Source organism: Lampetra fluviatilis, chromosome 10, assembly GCF_964198595.1.
Source record: "Lampetra fluviatilis chromosome 10, kcLamFluv1.1, whole genome shotgun sequence".
Lineage (NCBI taxonomy): Eukaryota > Metazoa > Chordata > Hyperoartia > Petromyzontiformes > Petromyzontidae > Lampetra > Lampetra fluviatilis.
Genome location: NC_136284.1, coordinates 6,210,304 through 6,234,525, shown reverse-complemented (window position 1 = coordinate 6,234,525; position 24,222 = coordinate 6,210,304). Strand labels below are relative to the sequence as shown.

Here is a 24,222-nt window from a genome sequence, read left to right as displayed (position 1 = left end):
TGATATGATATGCATCTGGAAATGATTGATGAAAAGTTCAAATAAATTTGAGTCCTAAGTTTCACTGATTTTGAATTTGTTTAAGTATGACTGCTTTTGTTTTACAGATGCTCATAGCCAAGGGGCAGCAGTGAACAATGTTCCAATGCCACAAGTAATGCACTCTAATGATTCTCAGGTAAGAAGTCACAGGATCTATAATATCATTGTAAATATACATCAATGTTTAACAGAGGCTGACATGTTACAGAGCAAGTCTGTTAAATGTTAAACTGAAACGTGGCTGCTTTTTGCCCAATGTTTCGCAGGGTGATGGTGGTCTACACTGCATTAATGGAGGCAGAAACAGTTGTCCAGATTCACAATCCATGCATGGAATAGATAAAGGTTATTGCACTTAATATAAAATGCCCATCTGTGTGCAAGTATATATTTAATTGAATAAAAGTTCAATAACTTGCCATAATATTTGCAAATGTACATATTAAAACATGCAACGTGAGTTCAGTCTTGGTATAAATTTGTAGGTACATTTTAGTCGCAATTAGAAGTTCGTGACTAGGATTTTTTTTTCTCACTTTGTGGACAGACCAGGACAGGCCTGACCATGAAGCTGCTTATTTTGATGGGCCTCCTGTCAACAGTGCAAGTCCACTCTTGGCTCTGGCACAAGGAACCCAGCTTGTAAGCTCTGCCATCCACCTCACACAATACCTTGTTTGCATCGTCTGTTAATACCAGCAAAGGTGTGAAGCTTACACAACCCAATTTAATTCCGTTTCTTCGATATTGCTTAAAAAAGTAGTTTAGAGTGACATCTAGTGGCAGAATTCAATATATAATGTGAATCCTTTTGTATCCCTGCATCAGTTCAAAGAAGGTGTGTAATGTCGCAATGTCATTCGCTGCTGGTGCATCGTTTGCTTTGGCATTTATGCGTCTTTGTCTCTGTTTGTGTGTGTGCATTTTCATCTATGTATCATCAGGAAAGTCATATTGGTGTAGGAGAGAAGGAGAAGAAAAACGTCATGGAGGGCAGGAAAAATAGGCCTGCTTCAGTTAGACAGCAAAAAGATAAACAGAGCAAGGATAGACAGTGCGTCCTCATTAATCGAAAGGAAAAGTGAGTCGGAAAAAGGAAGCATGCAGTGCAATAGAGACAGTAGAAAAAGTAAAGTTGAAGAAGTTACATGAAACAACAACTGCTATATATAGTGCTTAATAATGCATACAACACGAAAGGATGATTAGTAAGAATGAGCAGGGGTTAGTAAGGATGAGCTCATTTTAAATGCACATCGCAGGGATGTAAATGTACAATAATACCTGCCAGGTTATGAAATAAAACAGTTACATGTAGTGATAACGTTTTACTTTTATGTTGCACTCATTTACAATTAATGTAGAAATTACGTTTTATATTATGAACAAGAAGTACAATGTATTCAAATGGACACAGTGCACAATATCACCCGTTATTCACGTGCTTTACTTAATATCGTCATAAATAAACTACCAGGTTGGATGTTTTTTAGAAAGTAAGTATATTTTTCTCGTTTCCTGTGAAAGGTATTGTCAAAAATGCACATTGGTAGGTACAATAGATATATGACGATGCTGATGGAGTGGTTGTGCTCTGCTGGAACAGAAAGAGGAAGCAGGATATTCAGAAAGGCTTCAAAAATCCGTGGCGACAGCTGCCTGCAAATGTCAAGGATTACCGGAGCTCCAAACACACCCAGGTGGGTACTCAGAATACCACACACATTCAGTGGGGGTAACTTTGCTGATTAATTGCACGTGTGGCTTTGATCTGGCACTTGGCTCACAGTGCATTGCAGGTGTTGGCAGGGGCAGTTTACATTGAAAGTACTTCAGACTTTGTAAAAAAAATGTTTTAACATCGTGGTTATAGAAATGTTTTTTTGTGGAGTGGCATGGATTTGTAGGCGTATAGTATTTTGATATTGTTGTTTTGAATGATAGATCAATACAATATAGTGTCAAGATGCAACCATATTTCTATATGATGTACAGAAACAATAAGCCACAAAAATATTCTAGATTTGAAGCTTTCGTAACTGCAAGGATTCATACTCTTAGGTTTTTTCGGTAAAGTCACGTAGGTAATAAATAAAATTAAAATTAATAAAAGTAATAATATAAATAAAATCATAAATCACGACGTTTCGGAGGCAACACAAGTCTCCGTCATCAGGTGGGACCGTCACAGCTAAATTTACTGTATCAAGTGAGGAAAAATCCAAGAGACAAGCTCTTAAATACAAGTTAAGGGGGAGGGGGGTTATCTGAATGTGGTAGCCAGGGAATGGCACGGTGGGGGGGGGCAGGGCTAAAAGAGAACAATGGTGCACATCGACTCAGGGTTGTGGCCGGTGTTAGCTGATAATAAGCATAAAAGGAAGCAGCACTGTTAAACGCTGGGGATGTCAACACTCGGTAAAGTAGAATAGTACCTGTCAAATAAGATGGTACAAATATGTGTAGTTAAATCTTTTATTTTTTTACATGGTTGCAAGTTGGTAGAGATCTTCCGGAAGAGTGTTGGCAAGTTGGTAGAGGTCTTCCGAAAGATGTTGGCAAGTTGGTAGAGGTCTTCCGGAAGATGTTGGCAAGTTGGTAGAGGTCTACCAACTTTTAACCATGTAAAAAAAATATTTAACTACACATATTTGTACCATATTAATTGACAGGTACTATTCTACTTTACCGAGTGTTGACATCCCCAGCGTTTAACAGTACTGCTTCCTTTTATGCTTATTATCAACTAACACCGGCCACAACCCTGAGTCTGTGCACCATTGTTCTCTTTTAGCCCCGCCCCCCCCCCACCGTGCCATTCCCTGGCTACCACATTCAGATAACCCCCCCCCTCCCCCTTAACTTGTATTTAAGAGCTTGTCTCTTGGATTTTTCCTCACTTGATACAGTAAATTTAGCTGTGACGGTCCCACCTGATGACGGAGACTTGTGTTGCCTCCAAAACGTCGTGATTTATTATTTTATTTTTATTATTACTTTTATTAATTTTAATTAAATGTTTTACCTACGTGACTTTACCGAAAAAACCTAAGTATGAATCCTTGCAGTCACGAAAGCTTCAAATCTAGAATTAATACCCTCTACGGGGAGGAATTTCACCTATCTGTTAGAGTTTTTAACAGACGAGACAATAAGTCACAGCTTCTCGAGACGCTGGCCTTCCTCAAGAGATGCCGCGATAACAAGAGTATGAATCCTTGCAGTCACGAAAGCTTCAAATCTAAAACTCTACCAACTTGCCAACACTCTTCCGGAAGACCTCTACCAACTTTCCAACACTCTTCCGGAAGACTTCTACCAACTTTTAACCATGTAAAAAAAAAGATTTAACTACACATATTTGTACCATCTTATTTGACAGGTACTATTCTACTTTACCGAGTGTTGACATCCCCAGCGCTGCTTCCTTTTATGTTTATTATCAGCTAACACCGGCCACAACCCTGAGTCGATGTGCACCATTGTTCTCTTTTAGCCCCGCCCCCCACCGTGCCATTCCCTGGCTACCACATTCAGATAACCCCCCTCCCCCTTAACTTGTATTTAAGAGCTTGTCTCTTGGATTTTTCCTCACTTGATACAGTAAATTTAGCTGTGACGGTCCCACCTGATGATGGAGACTTGTGTTGCCTCCGAAACGTCGTGGTTTATTATTTTATTTTATTTCTATTATTACTTTTATACATTTTTTACCGAAAAATCCTAAGAGTACAAAAATATATATTTTATGTAAAATACGTATTATGTAAAACGTATTTTTTCCGTCTATATATAACATGATTTTCTCAAGCTAAAATTGCTCTGAAACTGTCCTTAATCTTTATTTCTGTTTGCACACATATTTGGTACTGTGGTAGAATACAATTATGAGCAGCACCTGTGATCACATCAATGATCTGAAGAGGGACATGCAGAAGAACGGTCATGTTGAACCAGATCACCAGCAAGGTACTGCCTCGGTGTGAAATGCAAGCTGGCAAAGAAGAGCTGTAATCCATTCTTACCCTGATCTCCCCAATTAAAATGTTATAATACAAGGTAGCTCGTAGTAATCATTGTACGAGCAGCCTGTTTCCCTATGGTATTGCATATGTACATGGTTTAAGTGTAGAACATTATGGGTGAGTGGTTTTAAACTGTTATTGCACTGCAAAATTACTTTGTTAAATGTAGCTTTCTTTTCTTTACAAACTGTCTTTAATTTTGAACACTGCTTTACTGTCAAAGGCTCAAATACTGAAAAAGTCGAGGCAGAGGGAGCCCACTATGAGCTGCCACTTGGCACGACAGAGGAAGGCAACAACGAAGACCTCAGCAGCGACAAAAAATTGTCTAAGAATAAATTCCTTAAATTCAAAATGAAATACCAGCACCACCTGAAGAATATATGTCCACGCATGGGCATCAAGGAAACCAAGAGACTGGTGAATGTCAAGTGGCATTCAATGTGCCTGGCCGAGAAGCAGCTCTATATGTAAGTGCGCACGCCTCAAAGCAAATCTGTCGGCACACTTCAACATAAAGTAACAGATGTCTCAGGGCGCAGTAATATGTATGTTTAGTACAACAATTTGTTAAAGACAGTTTTGGTGACACAAAGTTCTCAAACGAGTTTTGATTTGTATTTTTGTTTGCGTCAGTTTGTATTTTGCTGCTGTAGGTTCTCAGTGTGCCCTTGGTTTAATTACGTGCACTTGTGTGATTTCAGCAACCGTTGTCATCACCGTGAGCTGACAGAGCAGGGCAATGATGACTCATCTTTGAAGTACAGCACTCGGCCTTCATTTCCAAAAAAGACCGACGGCATGGCTGGTATGACCTAGGCCAGTGGCAGATTTAAACAATGGGAGAGTTGAAAAAGCGGCAAGGGAGGCCACTCCACACTTTAGGCACAGCAAAGGAAGCATGTTGTCCTCTCACCATGCATTGATAAGAAAATGTTACCTGAGATGAGTGGAATACAGTGTTTTCTACCACAGAGAGAGTGGGCAAGATCATTTATCATCGTCGTAAGTGGGAATGGATATCGTTCTTTTTCCAGTGTGTAAACAGATGGCTGGAAATTGCTTTTTTTGTGGTGACTACGTTTGCATTGTGCCGTTTTCCTGGTGTCTTTTAAGAAACACGCTCAAACCGTCTGAGGGACTGGCAGTACTTGCGCAAGCTCAAACAGCAGACGGAGAAGCGGCAGATGCTGCAATGGATCATGGGGTTTGGTGTTTTATTTATATGTTTGTTCTTTTATGTATACGTCTATTGTTTACATAAAACCTTTAATGTCGTGAAAAGTCTACATTAAACACATTATTTGGTGATATTGCATTGACAGTGGTGGACAAGCAGAAATAACAAAACATTCAACACATTCGTCAACGCTTTCTTGAAAGAAAAAATAGGTAGTCGGTAACATTTTGGGCAATGGTCCTTTATCGTGCATAATGACCATTTCCCAAAACGTCAACTATAACATATTTTTAGATTTAAGGCCACAGTGTTATTGATGAATGTGGTGAGTTTTTTTTTAAAACGATACATTCAAATTTCGATTTAAAGCTTTCGTGACTGTAGGGATTCAGACACTGTCGCCTCGACAGACCTGGTTTTCACCTGAGGACGGCTGCTTGCGTTGTGGCCGAAACGTCGTGAGAATTATTTTATTATGTTTTATTTTTATTATTTTATTACTTCCCTTCTACGTGACTTTACCGAAAGAACCGAGAAAACGATACATTCGTTAAGCAATTACGCTTCATTCTTATGGTCACAATACATGCATGGAATGTGTGTAACAAATAGTTAGATATACAGATAGTGCCCGAGTTACGATGGTCCGACTTACGACATTTCGATCTTACGATGGCGATAGCGATACGACAAAATTGTAAAATATTTTTAATTTAGCGCGGCAGGCAAACGCAGCAGCGTACGAGGTATGATACTGTACGTTGGGACGCTGCCGGGATGTGCGCATCTCCCGCCTTGTGTGATCATGCCTCACTCTTACCAGTGGTCGACGGAGTTAAGTTGTCTCGGTGTTCAATGCATGTAAAAAGTTTTTATATAGGTAGGCTAAGAATTTACCTTGGTTTTTTATTACTTTACATTTTACTGTGCAATACAGTATTGTAATTAATAAATACATACAGTATATAGTTTATACAGTACGGTACTGTAAATTTCTCTGTTTTGCTAAATTGTCACCATTCTTTAGGACTCCTGGGTAGGCTAGGCCATCTTCGACTTACGATATTTTAGACTTACGATGGGGTCGTCGTAACGCATCTCCATCGTAGTAAGTCGAGGACTGCCTGTATAAGTAATATATTCGTGTGACCTCTAGAATCACCGAATAAGCTACGTTACCATTTTAAAGTTATTCAATACCGGGACCATGAATCTCAGCAGTTCATAAAATAGCAATGATGGTCACACGTTACATGTCTACCTTTTAATAGAGAAACTGCAAATCACGCGACAGTTCAACTGTGTTGGTGCCTCATGATGTACTGCTGCATAAATAATGACGACTCAACTTGTATGTATACGGTCATTGACATGCCTCTATTTAAAGCTTATTATATTTTCACTTCTGTCCATTGACGTCTGTAGGGCCGTGAAGACGTGGCGTAACAGAAAGAGGTGCAGGAGAAGAAACTGCAGGTCAGGCCTTAAACAAAAAGGCAGCATCTGCGAAGATTACTGGGTGAAATGTGACACATGTGACAAGTGGAGGAAGCTTCCGCTCGGCACAAATTTGGATACCCTCCCAGAGAAGTGGTGAGTTTAACACTCTCCCTCTGCTCACCTTTTTATGCGGTGTTGTATGCACTTGGAAGGAGAGATTGCAAAGTGTTCATGACATGTAATTGGCTCCATATGGTATACAGCATGTCCTCATTTAATGCGGTAAATGCATTCCTGAAATAAATAACACTACATAACACAACTTTTGTCCTGTTAGTAAGTGTTATTTCGTAATTGCTTATGCCTAAAAAGTATAGAAAATGGCTATTATTTCCCACAAACTTTGCTTTTGTGACTAGGACAGTAATATTTTGAAATGTATCTATTTTCAATGAGAAACGGGAAAATTTGTGTCTTTTCGTTCACATAAAGTCAGAAAAAAACAACATGAATCAAAATTTACATGTATTTATATTAAAGTAATAAAAAAATGACTACAAAAGATTTAGAAGTGAGTAGTTTTTCTAGATTTAAGATGAGCATCAAGGATATGGGCTTTGAGGGACATCCTACAGCCCATTATGCCGTAGTTCTTCACCAGTCTCAACCAGCTCCACATAGTTTTCGACCTTGTGATTGCCCAGGAAGCCACGAACCACTGCGACAAAGCTGTTCCAAGCCGCTTTCTCCTTACTAGTGAGCTTCTTGGGGAATTCATTGTACTCCAGGATCTTCTTTATCTGTGGTCCAATGAAGACACCGGCTTTGACCTTTGCCTCAGACAGTTTAGGGAAGAAGTCTTGAAGGTACATGAAGGCTGCCGACTCCTTGTCTACAGCTCTGACAAATTGTTTCATAAGGCCCAATTTAATGTACAGTGGTGGCATCAGCACCTTCCGGGGGTCCACCAGTGACTTCCACTTGACGTTGTTCCTCCACACAGAGAACTCGGTCTGCTGTGGCCAGTCCCACCTGTGGTAGTGCGCCTTGGTGTCTCTGCTGTCCCAAGGCAAAGATAGCAGGGAAACTTGGTAAAACTGCCTTGGAGACCCATCAGGAATGCCACCATTTTGAAGTCTCCGATGACCTCCCAGCCGTACTCATCATACTTCAAGGCGTCCAGCAAGGTCTTGATGCTGTTGTAATCCTTTTTGAGGTGCACCGAGTGAGCCAGGGGAAGAGACGGGTAATTGTTACCATTATGGAGCAGCACGGCTTTGAGGCTCCTGGATGAGCTGTCAATGAAGAGGCGCCACTCATTCTGGTTACAGGCGATTCCGATTGCCTCGAACAGACTGTGGCAGAAGGAGAGCCCATCTTGACGGGTGAAGAAGTTGCAAAAAGGTTGGCGAGGCTTCCTCTGATCTGCGACTTGTATATTTTTATCCAACAAGTTCCACTGCTTGAGCCGAGATGTCAAAAGCTCAGCATTGGACTTGCTGAGACCGAGATCTATGATCAAGTCGTGGAGGTCTTTTTGGTTGGGGTATTATCGGTTTCTCGCCTCAGCTCCACCTCTGAAATTGTCATCTGGATCGACAACGTCTTCTCGCTCTCTGACTTGCTGCTCTCTTCTAAGATGGCTGCTTTCTTTCTGAGGAGTGGGTACGGGGAGCTCATGGCAGTGTGGCATGGGGCGATGGATGAAGGAAGGTCCGGATACGTGATAGCAGGTGCATTCTTGCCAGTCCGACGTTAGGAAGGGTCCACCATGCAGAAGTAGCAGTTGCTTGAGTGGTCAGTGGGTTCAAATTCTTGGGATAGTGAACTTCATGGCTCTCTTTTCCCCTCTGTACCATCCTACAAAAATACATTTATTTCACCCATGACTAATGTGTAAAAAATTCTCGCAACATTTTTCATACATGATATATTTTTTCAATAACATTGAAAATTATAAAACATAAATTTAAAAACTTTTACAATATTAAAAATTGTAACAAATTTTAGAACATAAAATCCGAGCAACAATTGTCCATCTTACCTTCCACAGTTTTTTGCATTGCTCGCAGGTGAAATGAGGTGCCCAGGGTTTGTCTTGATCCCCGACAGGTATGCCGAAATATGCCTTGTAGGCCTCACACATCTTAGCAGATGCTTCTACAGGACTTTTTCGCTCTTGTCTTGATAAATTGGCCGTAGACATAGCAAAATGTGTCTACCGGATGCTTGCAGCCTCTTGATGCTATCTCAGAAAAATGCAGATATGTATCCACTTAGGCAGCTGGAACTAAACTGAACTGGTGGGCTTAAGGCCCCTGTATTTATACTACTATTTATATTACTGGAAAGTTCTAGAATGTTCTAGAAGTTACTCCAAGTTTACACAGCACTGAATCTATCTGGAATGTTCTGGAAAATAGGTAAGTTTCTAAATATCACTGTCCTGGTCACAAAAGCAAAGTTTCTGGGGAATAATAGCCATTTTCTGTACCTTTGAGGCATACGCAATTAGGAAATAACACTTAACTACCCAGGAAAAAAAAAATTGTTACACAGTGTAATGCAACTATAAAGTTTGCCGAGATAGGATGTAGGCACATTCAGTAAGATTGTGGGACAAATGACTGAGGGTACACTGCTGCTTTACTGTATCATTCTGCATACTGTATACCGCTCAGCCGCGCAGCTCAAAAAATTAGTTCTTCGTCGACCGCTCAGACCGCGTTAAAACAGGCGCGTTCCCAGTTGTGGGAAAGGTGTTCTCTCGTGGAAGAACCGCATTATAGGGAAAATACGTTGTGTGAACATGCATTAAGCGAAGACTTAACCGTATAACTTTGAGCTTAAAAACTTGCGATATAATATACAACTTGCAGCGCTTTTGGACCCTCCGAATAACGGTACGCCGATCTCTACCTTAAAAATGTAATTATCTAATTTAATCACACGTCTCGTATGATAGATGAAGGTTGTTTGTTTTTAAACGATGTAACCTTTTTTTTAAGGTTTTGCGTGATGAACCCTGACCCGCTGTACAGGGGATGCGATGTGCCAGAGCAGCCATGGGAAGATGATTGTGTGGTGCCCGAAAACAGACGGGATGAAAAATCTCCGAGTTCCTCTGTGCAGTGCAAGTTGGAAAGCGGCAGCACCAGTGGCGTGGGGGCCCAAGAGTAGGCAGGGGGTGGGGGGAAGAGCGCAGCGGCAAGGGGATTTGTGTCAGGCCCAAGCCATCTTTTGTTTTAATTACGTAAAGAGCTTTGTGGAATCTGGACCAATTTTGCTTTCGAAAATAGTAATTTACGAGTAATTTAACATCAGGTCAATATTTAGCGATTTGAAAAGCTCAGCATATGTGATTTTGGTTGCTTTCGATAACGTTTGTTTATTGTTAATGTTAATGCATATTTAATCAATGTCCCAGTCTTAAAAGTGTATTGTATAATTAGGCAGTTTGAACTGCGTGTTTGAAATGTTAGCAACGCATTTCTAATACACTTGCGTTTGTTTCAATTAAAGACGCTTAAGTGATCTTAAATAGCACAAAATAGAAGCATTTTAAAGTCACATCTGAGATGTTAATGAGCACTCGGGGCTCAATTCTTGCTAAGCGTTTGTGTTGCTGCTGTCGTGGTGGACACGTGGTAGGCTGAAAGGATGAGACTTTTGTACGGTAACAACATCTTCACAGTACCAAGTAGTACAGAGAAATTTATTGGTCTAGTTCAAATTGCTGGCCATTTATGATTCTTAATGTGCGATATCTTTTCTGGACACCCTTTACACTATATACAGTTGTAAACAGCATCCATGTTTGTTTTGATGTGTAGTACGCTATATATGTCAATATTTACATAAACCAAAAAAAATTCTGATTACCTTTAAACGTTTTAATGTTACCAGATAAATATTAACCCAAAAAGTTTTACTTTTTGGGTTAATATTTATTCTTTCGGTAAAGTCGCGTAGATATAAAAAATAATTAGAAAAAATAAAGTGAATAAAAATAAATAAAAACACTCATGTAGACTGTAGCCTGGATCCTAATCGGAGTGAGTGTACTGGCAATCTATAATGTGGACTGTAGCCTGGTTAAGTTTGGTGAGTGTACTGGCAGTCTATAATGCAGACTAGCAATGGTTATTAAGCTGGGTGAGTGTACTGGCAGTCTATAATGTAGACTGTAGCCTGGTTCTTAGCCTTCGTGTACTGGCAGTCTATAATGTAGACTTATTCTGGTTCTTTCAGTAATAAAAAATAAATAAAAATAACAATACTAAAATTAAAAAAAACCACGACGTTTCGATCGCAACACAAGCGGTCATCAGAAAAAGGGGGTGTTTGCCTTTAAAGGCAAACTGTTTATCAAGATTTAGAGATGGGCGTAACCCAAGTGTGTCAACAGCATAGGCGGGGCAGCTAATGTTAATGTAGGAGAAAACCCCGACACCGGCAGTAGGTCTAGACCTAAGAATATGAATATAGGTCTAGACCAATCAAAGCATTGCACCTTGCTCCACACACCCACACTGCTGACGGTGGAGGTTGACTAGAAAGCACAAATCAAGCTTGTGTATATATGGACTTCCATATATACAGACAATTTCAACCGAGAGGATGGTTATAAGCTCAGCAATCATTGAAAAGATGTCATCAACCACTTTGGGTCATGTCAACCGCCACTGTCAGCAGTGTGGGTGTGTGGAACGAGATACAATGCTTTGGTGTAGACCTACTGCCGGTGTCGGGGTTTTCTCCTTCATTAACAGCTGCCCCGCCCATGCTGTTGAGACACTTAAGCTACTCCCATTTCGAAACCTTTATAAACAGTTTGCCTTTAGAGGCTAACCCCCCCTTTTCCGGATGACGACCGCTTGTGTTCCGATTGAAACGTCGTGGTTTTTGTTTTTAGTTAAATTTTATTTTAATTACTGAAAGCACCAGAATAAGTCTACATAGACTGCCAGTGCGCTCACTCAGTTTAATAACCATTGCTATAGTCTACATTATAGACTGCCAAAACGTTTACCAGCTTAAAAACCAGGCTACAGTCTACTTTATAGACTGCCAGTACACTCACCCAGCTTAATAACCATTGCTACAGGCTACATGAGTGTTTTTTAAATTCACTTTTTATTATTATTTTTCTATCTACGTGACTTTACCGAAATAACCAAAGAATATAATAACCAAAAAAAATGTGCTTTTTGCAATTCACGTTCAGAGTTGAAAATACAGTAATCTACAAACCTCGTTTATCTTATGGTAAAGAGTTGAGTTCATGTTGTTGCATCTCAGATCACTTAAGAACATTTGCATTTGTAAGGATCGTTCCAAAACATCTGCTGACCAAACGTACCATTTATGTTTCCTGGAATTGTCAAGCCATGGGTGTACTATTACACTGGTCAACACACTTTTTCTGGCATAAGGTATTCCAACGGGGTTAAGGTAATTTTGGGGTGCTGATTCCAAATCTGGCATCAGTTTTTGTCTATCACATCAGGTTTTTGAGATATCATATATTGCATTTTCAATGAAAACTGCAGAAGAAAAATATTAAATAAATGTGGATATCTACATTAAATCAGTTTAACACGTAGGCTTTCGCGACCAATGTTATTCATAATCAACGTTTTTGGGTTTAGATCGCGTTATTTATAAATGTGTCGTAACCCTCCACCACCCGACACGGCCAATCAGTAAAAATGTGTCACGTTGATTGGCCGTGTCGGGTGGTGGAGGGTTACGACACATTTATAAATAACGCGATCTAAACCCAAAAACGTTGATTATGATCTACATTAAATGATATAAACACACTATCCTAAAAATACAGCACCATATTTTAACACTAAAGCAGTCACTGACTCGCAACAACTTGCAATCATAAGTGACAGAGTTAATTTTGGGTAAAATCAATGAAAATGGGGTATGCCGATAACATAAAAATGAGATGTGATAGAGCACATTTGAGATCAGATTTGGAATCAGCACCATGAAATTAAACAGCAGAAAAAGTCCATGCCAGAAAAAAAATGTTTTGTTGACCAGTGTTATTCGAGCACAAATAGCCAGTTTATGTACCACTTTATTGCTGAATAAAACAAGCATATTCCTTCAAGGTCGTATGTTTCTATTTTATTCAAAATAATCACAACCATGTCCACTCTATATTATACAATATATTGAGTTGACGTTACAGCTGTCGGTATTGACAAATGACAACTTGATCACAGAGATGCAAACGAGGGTCCTGAGAGCAACAGTTGGGCCCTATATCCATACGATTAAGGAAAACCATACTCCATTCAACACGTAGGGCAGGGCACCAACACTTATTGACGTCAACCTCTTCTTCCCGCAGGCCCTCCCCCGCCTTTGTCCCACACCTCTTTTATATATATGCCCTCTCGCTTCCTTTCCCGGCCAATATGTATTTTTTTTAGAGTTTTTCACCCAATCCCCTTTACCCCCCTTTTCGCACCTTTCTTGCCAGCGCATTTAACTATTTTCCTGAGCGTGGCCCCTGTATCTTTTGCGTGACCCGTACATTGAATCCTGGCCGTATCTCCGCACCACCTCTGCACTGTGATGTGCATAAATCAACATGCGTTGCTTTCTAGATTTGAAGCTTTCGTGACTGCAAGGATTTATATTCTTAGGTTTTTTCGGTAAAGTCACGTAGGTAAAAAAATTTAATTAATAAAAGTTAAATAAAATAAAAATCACGACGTTTCGGAGGCAACACAAGCTTCCGTCTTCAGGTGGGACCGTCACAGCACGCTTGCTGTATCAAGTAAAAATTTACTTGATGACGGCTCCACCTGAAGACGGAAGCTTGTGTTGCCTCCGAAACGTCGTGATTTTTATTTTATTTTACTTTTATTAATTTTAATTTTTTACCTACGTGACTTTATGGAAAAAACCTAAGAATATGCGTTGCTTTCATTCCCTTTACAAAGCTACGCCAGTAGAGGCCACACTGCTTGTCCTTTGCGACGTTTGGCTTGGTCATTGACGTCCATTCTTGCCATTGTGAACTTCATGCTCCTACAAGGCGACAAACGACGTGGAATTTTTGGTTACATTCTTATTTAATGAAACGTATCTTAAGTCAACGGAGTGTCCTCGTCTAAGAGTGGCACAGACACAAAGAGCACGCACTGTGCTAGACCTTGTGTTGTGATCCATGTTTACTTTTGGGTAAGGCCACATTATGCACATACCATTTTCATCAATTTTACCCCCCCCCTTCCAACCTCATGGTTATTGTGCTATTGGACTTATATCACGAGAAAAAATAATTTAACTTATAACATGCAGAACAGTTCATCACCCCATGTTAGAGACTGGTCTGGGAAAACGGAAATTGCTACAGAGAGAAATGTTTGTCGCATTACAGTCAAACTGAGATAGGAATTTGCCAAATAAATTGAAAAACCAAATGTAATTTTTTTTTGTATATGCATTCGTCAGTGGCCGGGCTGAGATACTCTGAGACCCCGGTGTAACCACAGGCGCCCGCCTGGATTTGAACGCAGGATCTCAGCGGTGCCAGCTTAACGCCTGTGCTGTGACATTTTTAAAGAAAATATTACACCCAACATGTTCCTGCTAATTTAGCAGGTAATGTTGCAGTGTGTCAAGGTGGACTATACTTTTCTGTGGATTTAAGTGGGAACTCAAAAACGGATATGTACAAGAATATATTTAACCTAAAATGTTCTTAATAGAGAGCAAATAAAAGTTGTTACGATAAGCCACACATTAACATGACTTGTTGATATTTAAATGAATGAATGCACATGAGATTCTTGATCAGACTGCTTTTACAAACGGAATATAATCATGAGCGTTATTGTAGAGAATGACAATGAATGTTTTCCTTGCATCGAACTCAGACTCATATCTTTAAGAAATGACCCCTGCTTATAACACCTGGCAGTTAACCAGCATTGATTCAAGCGGCCTGACTGCTAATGTCGAAACCAGTCAAGAGTTTGCTTTACAGAATCATCGCTGCTGAAATAATGCGCTTGAAAAGGCCATACAGCTGATGGATTGTTCAGGAAATACTTTTATTTTTTTTATCTGGACAGATAAATGAAGGAAAAGTATTGTCTCTCTATTTTGATATTTACAAACTGAGTTGTGTTGCCGAAGTTATGAAAATAACTCCAGTCGCTTGAATTGCACATCATTTTAAAAGGATAGGAATGGATATACTTCACAACAATAAATACACAATTACGATGGATGGAACGGAATTTGCTGCAGTAATTCAATGAAGAGACAGCTAATGAGTACCTTTTATGTAAAATTTTCTTTTCAAGAATTTAATCGCACTGTAGCACCACCAAAGGCTGCATTTATAATATGACAGCTTTTTGTGGCAAAATTAAGATAGTAACCTTGCATTCTTGGACACTATCTAGAGATTGATACAAAGATGTTGGCATCGGTTGCAATAATTACATTTTTTATGTTTTGGCAGCTGTTATTACGGATTTCATGTTGTGGTTTAAAAAAAAATACTTTGTTGGGCCCTGTAGGCGTTAGATATGAAGCAGTTTCAGAATACTTTATGTAGTTTTTGTTTTATAATTGGCATACTGGCTTTTGTGTTGGCCTGCCACATCCCTGTGGTCGTAATTATACAGTGGCCAATCAGTCGCTCTGGATGATGTCTATTTTTGTAAAGCAGCTTTTGTCAGGAAAATTTCACTTTTTGACAGCTCATGGATGTCAAGTGCAGCAAGGAAGCAGCAGTGGCATTATAATTGTAAGTGATACCATGGTTCCCTTGAATTGCCAGCATTTCCTTTCACTCACAGCTTTTGCAAATGCAGCACATTGTTATACGTTATACAACAACATGGATGTGACAATCATAACATAGTTTCAACAACGCATAGTTTGGCAATCAGATTGATGAATGGTTGCTCAGTACTATGGCCACAGACTCGTAACTGGTCAGCACCATACACAAATCCAATTACGCACTTCTTTGGAGCTCCGTCGTGACATTTAACACCAACATCATTCCGGATGCTACTTCTGTGAGACCGTTATTTTAGTATTTCAAAAGGCAATATGCAGCGCTTGACGTTTGAACAGCATGATTCACTGGGTGATGCAAACTTTGCACCAATAAAACAAAATCTAGGGCAATGATCATAATTGGGCACATCTGTGAAAAGGTCCAGATTTGTGAACATCTGTAGAAAACAATACTGCACTGGGAGTGGGCGGTTATTTGGTTTTTGCAGATAAGTGGGAGTTGGATATTCAATGTAGAGTACTGTAATTATGTCTCAACCAAAAAAAGTATGGCTCAGGTGGGAAATCAAATGTATCTTGCAATTGCATATCAGTTTACATTCCCACATGTATGCCTCTTTTTCTGTGCCATTTTGGAGCGAGCTTCACTTGTAACACGAATATGTATGACTCCACTGCTGTATGAGGGTCTCCCATGCTGTGCGGGTCATGGGGGTTATTTGATGATACTTCACCACGTTGCCCACCGTGTGTCGGTGAATGCAGCGAGCATTGTAAGCATAGACGTCGTGGCGTGAACTACAGTACAACAGTGGATGTTTCTGCTCTATTCTCTGCGATCCACCACGTAGCGCTGCAGCCTATAACACGTGTTATGCACGGTGGTCACAAAATTAAAGCCCTATCCAACCTCAAGCCTGCTTAGCTTCAGAGATGTGACAAGCTTTAGAGTATTCTGGGTACTTTAGTCACCGCCACTTCTGTGGTACTCTATGAATGTGTAGTGACGTAAATGGAGTCACTATGGTGTTTAGCGCCAGCTACTGTCACAAGAGTGGAGCTGTGCATCTTGAGCCTCTCTCTGGCACCAGAGTAGGCATACCTACGGGCCCTAGGGAGCATGGTTCTGGTGACGGTCAGAGAGAGGGCAAGTAAGGACGTGACAGTCTGGGTGAACCCGAGAGGGCACGTGACCGGGACAGGTTAGCGAGGGGGCCCAAAGGGTGGTTTGAGGGACACGTGATGATCGGTCGAGAACCTTCTGGTGAGATCCAGAAGGGGACGTGGCCAAAGGCGGAGCGAGGCCACGTGCTCGGGAGCATAAAAGGAAGGTCCCGAGAGCAATTGCGGCTGTCTGTTGAAATGGAACCTGTTGGTGCTACGTCTCTTCGATCCTCGGTCTTCGATCTTTACGCTCAGCATCGTGGGTCAGGCAGTGTGTTACTGACTGATCTGGTTATGTAGTTACCCCGTTGTGGTCTAGTTAACCAGTGTTCGCTTAGGTAGAAACCCTGTTGGGGTGTTGTAATAAACGTGTTGCCTCCAAGTTCAAGTGTGTGCCTCCGTGGAACCCACTACAAATGCGTAGATGAACAGGCATCATTTCAAAATGTACCATCAGCGCTTATTCACTTTTCCATCATCTGTGTTACTTGTGAAATATTTTTAAAATGTTTTCAGACGCTTCCTGCAAGCCCCCCCTTTGTTGTGCATTCACAATTGAATGTTGGTCTCGGTGCAATTAAATATGCGACACAACAAATCGTCTGCAATGGCTACATCGATAGACGTGTCTCTGATGAAGGTACACTAAAGATTCAGCCATTGACAGATACGAACAGCAGACGGTACAAAGTGGCCTCTAATGGCAAATAATGGCTCTTGAAAACTGCGGAAAGATGTATTTACGAGTGAGTCATTTCCTGCAGCATTATACACGTGTGCTTTAAGCAAGAAATCCTTTAGTGTTGACATTAACGACATTAAATGTTCGATAGGTGTCCAGGTTTCATATTTACTAATTAAACAAAACAAAAACCCCAACTCAATAACTACCTCACCACCAAAATAATGATGCATGTTATTTGAATGCATCATCGCGGTTTTCTTGCATTATATGTTTCAGTTAATCCATTTTACCAATTATAAACCGCGAATGGATATGGAAAACATAATTATCAGCTCCACGAAACAACTTAAATAATGCACAACATGTACCTGTTCAAATGCACCGCTTTTGAATAATGTCTGCATAGAGCAAATGTCTAGACAATGTCTGCTTTGAGCAGAAGAATGAGGTAAACTTCAGTAAAGAAGTTTGTGTCGGCTTGTCAATCTCTCCTTGTGGTTTGAATTCGATTTTTCTCAAATGAAGACTGGCAAATCATTCGGATGTTCGAATGTGACTGGAAAATACCTCACGATATCAATTGTAATTCTGCACACTCTGCACACGTGTTATCGCCACAGTGGTAACCTGGCCACGGTTTCCAATGTTGGACTTGCGACTGAGTCTTGCCCGCTGTCACTCGAGCCTACCTCTTTCGAACTTCGTTTTAGTTCTAGATTTGAAGCTTTCGTGACTGCAAGGATTCATACTCTTAGTTCTTTCGGTAAAGTCACGTAGGTAAAAAATTTAATTAAAATTAATAAAAATAAAACAATAAAATCACGACGTTTCGGAGGCAACACAAGTCTCCGTCATCAGGTGGGACCGTCACAGCCAGATTTGCTGCATCAAGTGAGGCAAGGATTCAAGATGCAAGCCCTTAAATACATCTTGAATCCTTCCTTCGTTTTAGTTCCCATCTTGTATCGTCAACCACCTCCGATTGGCATGCTTGGCAAAAAAAATTCAACATACATACGTGCATACGGATGGCAACATCAATGTCTTTCTGACTGAGGTCTTTGACCGTATCGGCATTTGCCTCGGTGACGGCTGTAGTTTTAATTCTTCGCAGGGGATTTCAACTGCCCCACGGCTCGATCGAAACATCTATCGGCCATCACCTCGGCGAGTTTACATGTTCTTGCAACTTAATCGCGGTTAATGACGGCCTAATCCGTATGTATACCGGGGGCCAATCACGGAATCAAAGTTAAACCATCGCCTCCCACTCGGACCCATCGTTTGCCGAGCAGCCATCCGGGAGATTTATCCATCTCTCGCGCAGCGTTGCTTGCATCGATGCTGCTGCACTGCATCAATTGTTGACGCTCACATTCCCCACCCCCCTCACCCCCACGTCGTCATCGGATCCCATAGCCCGTGCTAACTGACTTGACCTGTTTGCGAGAATATTCTAGATTTGAAGCTTTCGTGACTGCAAGGATTCATACTCTTTGGTTTTTTCGGTAAAGTCACGTAGGTAAAACATTAAAATAAATTAAAGCACGACGTTTCGGGCGCAACACAATCATCCTTCTTCAGGTGGGGACAGCTTAGCGAAAGCACACCGCTAAAGTGGTGTGCGCCCGAAACATTGTGATTTTATTTATTTTACTTTTTTACCTACATTGATTCTGGCCTGACGTGTGTCCTTTATCAACGGATGTATCAGTTCTCCAGCTGACACACCCTGTCAACAATAGTTTATACTCAATGCTGTCCTGAATCCTGGCCCAGGGCTGGCCCAGTGTGCTCACTCAGCTGAGCCTCAGCTCAATACCAATTTGAGCGATATTTTAGGAACAATATTACCAATATTACCAAGTCTGGCCTTCTTCCGCCTTCTCTGAAGTTAGGTCAGGTGACCCCCTTAGTTAAGAAGCCTGGCTTTAATCCTACATGGAGTGTGAGTTTGTTAAGTTCATAGATTACATCTGAACTCTTGTTTATTTTATATTTTGTTTGTTCCATTGTGGCATATGTTGGTTTCAACGTCTTTGCCACCTTCGACACTTTTACTCGTCATCCTGTGAAAGCGACTGAAGCCAGACTTTGCCATCAACGGCCTTATGTCTAGTTAATTGCATCTTCTCTATAAGACAGAAGTTCATGCGCCTTTTGGCGTCATCTGGTCCAACACCATGTGAGACTAGGCTCTAAGGAAAGCTGTCTCGGGTGTGGACCAATCAACTTCAAGGACAGTGCATACATTATCAGAGTTATGTTTTTTGTTTGCATTATGACTGCAGGTATTGTGGTGTCAGTTTTGTTGCCAGATAAAAGAGTAAAAAACCAATTATCAGAAGTTTATTTGTTAAAGTCCCAATTACTGCAACCGATACTGGAGTTCTCCAAGGATCCGCACTTGGATAGAAACATTTCTCTGCTTTTTTCACCCATTGGTCACCTCATTGATAGTTACGACATCAAATGCCACACCGACGCCGATGACATCCAGCTTTATATGACGTTAATTTTGGTTCTAAGTTTTCTGCATCTTACAGACTGTAGCTCTAATCTACATCGCTGGTTTTGGTCCCATGACCTCCTCCTAAACGTCTCCAAATCTGAATCGCTGTTACTGAGCACCAGACAGTGACTCACCACCAGGGCCTCCCTGCCTCCTGATTTACTAATTGCCGGCTCTCCCATCACTCCGTCCAGTCACTTTAAAATGCGTGTTACCTCTTTAGACTCGACTCTCTCATTGGACACCCATGTACTCAACATCATTCATGCCTGCAAGTATGACTAGAGGTCTTTCTGGAGATATACACCCCATGCTGAATAATGTCATTGCAAACACTTTGCCATGTAGCATTGTCGGCCCTCGCCCGGACTAATGCAATGCCATCCTTGATTAGACATCTGCAAAAAAAATCAGCAGACTGCAATGGCATAAAAACAACTTGTCACGTTCAGTGCCGGATTAAGTTAGTGCGGGCCCTGAATAAAAAAAACACATATATATTAAAACATGTTTTTAACTTGCATAATGAAGTAATTGTATTTTTTCATTTGCTATACAGCCAGATAATACGACAAATCGATAACCTTAAACACTCAGTCGTTCATAAAAGTTAAAGGCAGTATAGTACTATCGTAATAAAGCAAGTGCAGAATCACTGAACCGGAATTGATAGCATGAAAGCATTCAGCGCGGGGCCCTTGAAAGTGCGGGGCCCGTAGCATTTGTAGCTACTACATTTGTTACTAGGATAATGCGGCACTGGTCACGTTCCATCTTGGGTGTCGGGCACGAATTTGGAGCCATTCTTGACTAAAACTTATCAAACCATTAAAAATAACCATGGAGCAGTCAATGTTATACACTTTGGATTTTATAGCACGTAAACGCACATGACCTACGCCTATGACCAAAATCATCCGAAATATGTCCACTCTCGTCAGATCTCAGAGTACATTTCCGGGAATGAGTGGAGTGCCTTTGTGTGAAAAGAAACTTAAGAACGCAGAGAAAGCCCCAAGAACTGCAGGAGTGGGGGACTGGACAATCAGCACTGCCATCTCCTGGCCACCTTAAAACCCCACCCGGACAGGACCTGGCAAGTCCTGGTGGTCCACACATCCAAAGTATTAACAGGGCTCATTTAATCTTTCTCTATTGGATACATTGAGGGCCATTGGGTTCTCGCCAAAAGAGAGAATTAACAACCGGTACATTATGTTATGTAAATCAATTGACAAATAATTGTCTGCTGCATAATACATTAGTGATTAATGATTCATGTAGAGCTTATTGCTAACAATGCATAAAGATGGGCTCTGTTGCAGTACTCATAATTGCTACTTCCCATGTAATGAAACATGTTAAACTTTTGCATAATGCATACTGTTTTTGCCATTTTTTGTGGACCTGACGCAACCAGTACAATGAATCATTTAATAATGGTTTCAACACGGCAATGTCATTTTATTTAATATTTCTGAGAAGTGCGATTTCGAGGTGACGTTATACAGGATGCGTTGATATTCCAAATGTCCTTGTAAATAAAATAAAAAGTACGGGTGAAAAAATTTTATTTCCTGACATAGGTTTTCACAGAGGAAAACTAAATAAAGAGTAGATACTTTATTTATAACCTACAATGTTTTCAGTGGATTAAGGTAAAAGATGGTACTATACTTTAATTAAATACGAGAGTCTGTAGTGCTGCTGTAAAGGTTACACATTTATTGCGGATTTTATGTTTTTTGAGTGGTCTTTGTACACAAAAGGGTGGAATAAAAGATAAATGTGTCTGCCATTTGGACGAGTTGCGTGTGGATTTGTTTGTTGTTTAGCTTCTCTGCTGGCATTCATTGTCCCATTGTATTATGCAAAAAGGTGTACCGTTATTCGTGATACTGAAGGAAATATTAAATTCACTGTGTCAGCAATGACCACGTGATATTTTGAAGCTGGATTTCTCTTTCGATTGCACATCAGTGTGTTTGAGGTTTAAATCTTGCTGCAGGACCTACATTAACACCACCATGCGGTCGGATTAAGGATGTGGGTGGAATGGCAATTTTCAAACGCAATTACTAGGTAAATTTGTGGCAAATGTTTAATGATTTCATTTGCATGTTGTGAGGGCAGCTACAAATACAAATTTTAAAATGCTTAATCCAACAGTGTACTAACACACATTCTATTTAAGACTGACACAGGAGGATTTCTCCACAATTCTGACTGTCGCCTGATGAAGATGGTTGTAATTACCGGCGGAACGTCGTACTCGAATTGTAAATGTTGAGGGTTTACTCTCCATCACACCGATGTGCTGAACTAGTAACGAATTGGCATGTTATGTTTAAGTGACAAACCTTGCTAATGGGCTGTCGGGTGGTAGGGGGTTTAGCTTGAACATTTATATTAACACAATATATATGTGTTATATTAACAAAATCTTTCCGAAAAACATCTATTATGGAAAACATTCTAATGCAAAAAGTGTATGGCAATTATTCAGGTTTCTTACATTTCTAGATCAACACTTCAAGTATATCTAAAGTCACATTGATGAACTTTCAAAAATATACATAATTTCCCCATACAATAGGAGAATGTTTATCCAAAGTTAATTATCATGTGAAATGCTAAGATTAATATGTTGGCCATATGTTATCTCTCTGCGAAAAGGTCTTGGCATTTCTATACTCAAAGCTGCTCTTCTTGTGGTAAGAAGGCCAAGGTGCATTCTTACTGTGAGGCTTACCCACAGGGGATCATCTGTGCATTTTATTTGCTGCAAAATCCTAATGCACACGAAAACATACGCTGTTGACAAGCCATGGGTCCTAGCCGACGACTCACTTGGTCTATGAATGAGCACAGTATTTGCTCATTAAAATTAATTAATCATGTACGATCCCTTTAACACTGTAATTATAATATTCTTGTCTAAACCCAAACATCTGCCCATGATATGACTGGATCGACAATATGCTTAACGTCAGTAAAAGCATAATTACCAAGTGGGATTTAGTGACGGTAAACAATCAGTATGTGTAATCATTTTGATTTAAAAAATTGGGAAAATATTTTTCGCAGTTTTGTGAGAATTTGCTTTGTCATAATTTGTAGCAAACACACTGAAGGTCGAAGACCCCGGGGCCGGCCCAGGACACGCTGGCGGACTAGGTCGCTCAGCTGGCCTGGGGACACCTGGGAACTCCAAAGGAAGAGCTGCAGTCTGTGTATAGTAGTGTAGTGTATAATAGTGCAGTGTATAGTATAGTGTATAGTAGTGTATAGTGTAGTGTATAGTAGTGTAGTGTATAGTGTAGTGTATAGTAGTGTATTGTATAATAGTGTAGTGTATAGTAGTGTAGTGTATAGTAGTGCAGTGTATAGTGTAGCGCAGAGGTGTGGACTCGAGTCATGTGACTTGGACTCGAGTCAGACTCGAGTCATGAATTTGATGACTTGCGACTCGACTTGGACTTGCATAACAATGACTTTGTCCCACCTCTGGTGTAGCGTATAATAGTGTATAGTGTATAGTAGTGTAGTGTATAGTAGTGTATAATGTGTAGTAGTGTAGTGTATAGTAGTGCAGTAGTGCTGGAGTCTGTCGCCAGGGAAAGGGAGGTCTGGACTGCCACTACTCAACACGCTGCCGCCGTGACCCTCACCAGGACAAGCGCACTGAGAAACAAACGAACAACGCATGAACTCATGTAATGAGGAAAGACATCTCTTGCTCATGAACATGTATTACCATGGTAACCATATTAAAGGAGGGCTGGATTGCAGTTTCAATGCTCCAGATGAATTTGTCCCATCATACGGACTGCTTCATCCAGTAGTAGATAGGGAATATCTGACATTTATATTATTTATATTCCTATCATACACACACTCTCGGCTTTGTTTCAAGGGCGACTGCTCCCCAGTTACAATATCAGGCTCATAGATATTCTGCTAGCGGTAAGTACCTGGCGTTGCCCGGGCGAAAAAGACAGACACATATTCTATCATAAGTGAGAAGGCAAGCCATAAGGAAGTCTTGGTTTTAATGAGCATGATACATTATGATAAGGCATAGCTCTGCAAACACCTCAAACTTTCAATGGGAGGGTTAGCTGGGGGGAAAACGGCAAATTAACTGCAGTATCCTCCGCTCAGGCATCCATCGAATCGTAGGTCTGGTTTAAAATATCTCAATCAGCTCTCACCCACATTGTGAACATTTTTTTCTCGTCTGTTTTTGCCCCAAAATCACTGGCTCGTTTAAAGGTTGATCCATCGCAAAGTGCACCTAAGTGTCATTGGCAACAAGTCATATCGTCTCCCCCCATGTGCCCGGCCACCCACCCACCCACCCTTCTGTCCTCCACCCCACACCCAC

At 40.7% G+C, this 24,222-nt stretch overlaps 1 protein-coding gene across 1 annotated transcript; it reads left to right on the top strand.

The window, feature by feature from the left end:
* Nucleotides 1–4,819: 4,819 nt before the first annotated feature.
* LOC144934312 (uncharacterized) lies at nt 4,820–11,020 on the top strand. The gene is made up of 4 exons (XM_078859989.1): nt 4,820–4,875; nt 5,184–5,274; nt 6,673–6,840; nt 9,696–11,020. Exons 1-4 carry the CDS (start codon nt 4,869–4,871, stop codon nt 9,865–9,867), a joined length of 438 nt encoding a protein of 145 aa, XP_078716115.1. The 5' UTR covers nt 4,820–4,868; the 3' UTR covers nt 9,868–11,020.
* The last annotated feature ends 13,202 nt before the right edge of the window (nt 11,021–24,222 follow it).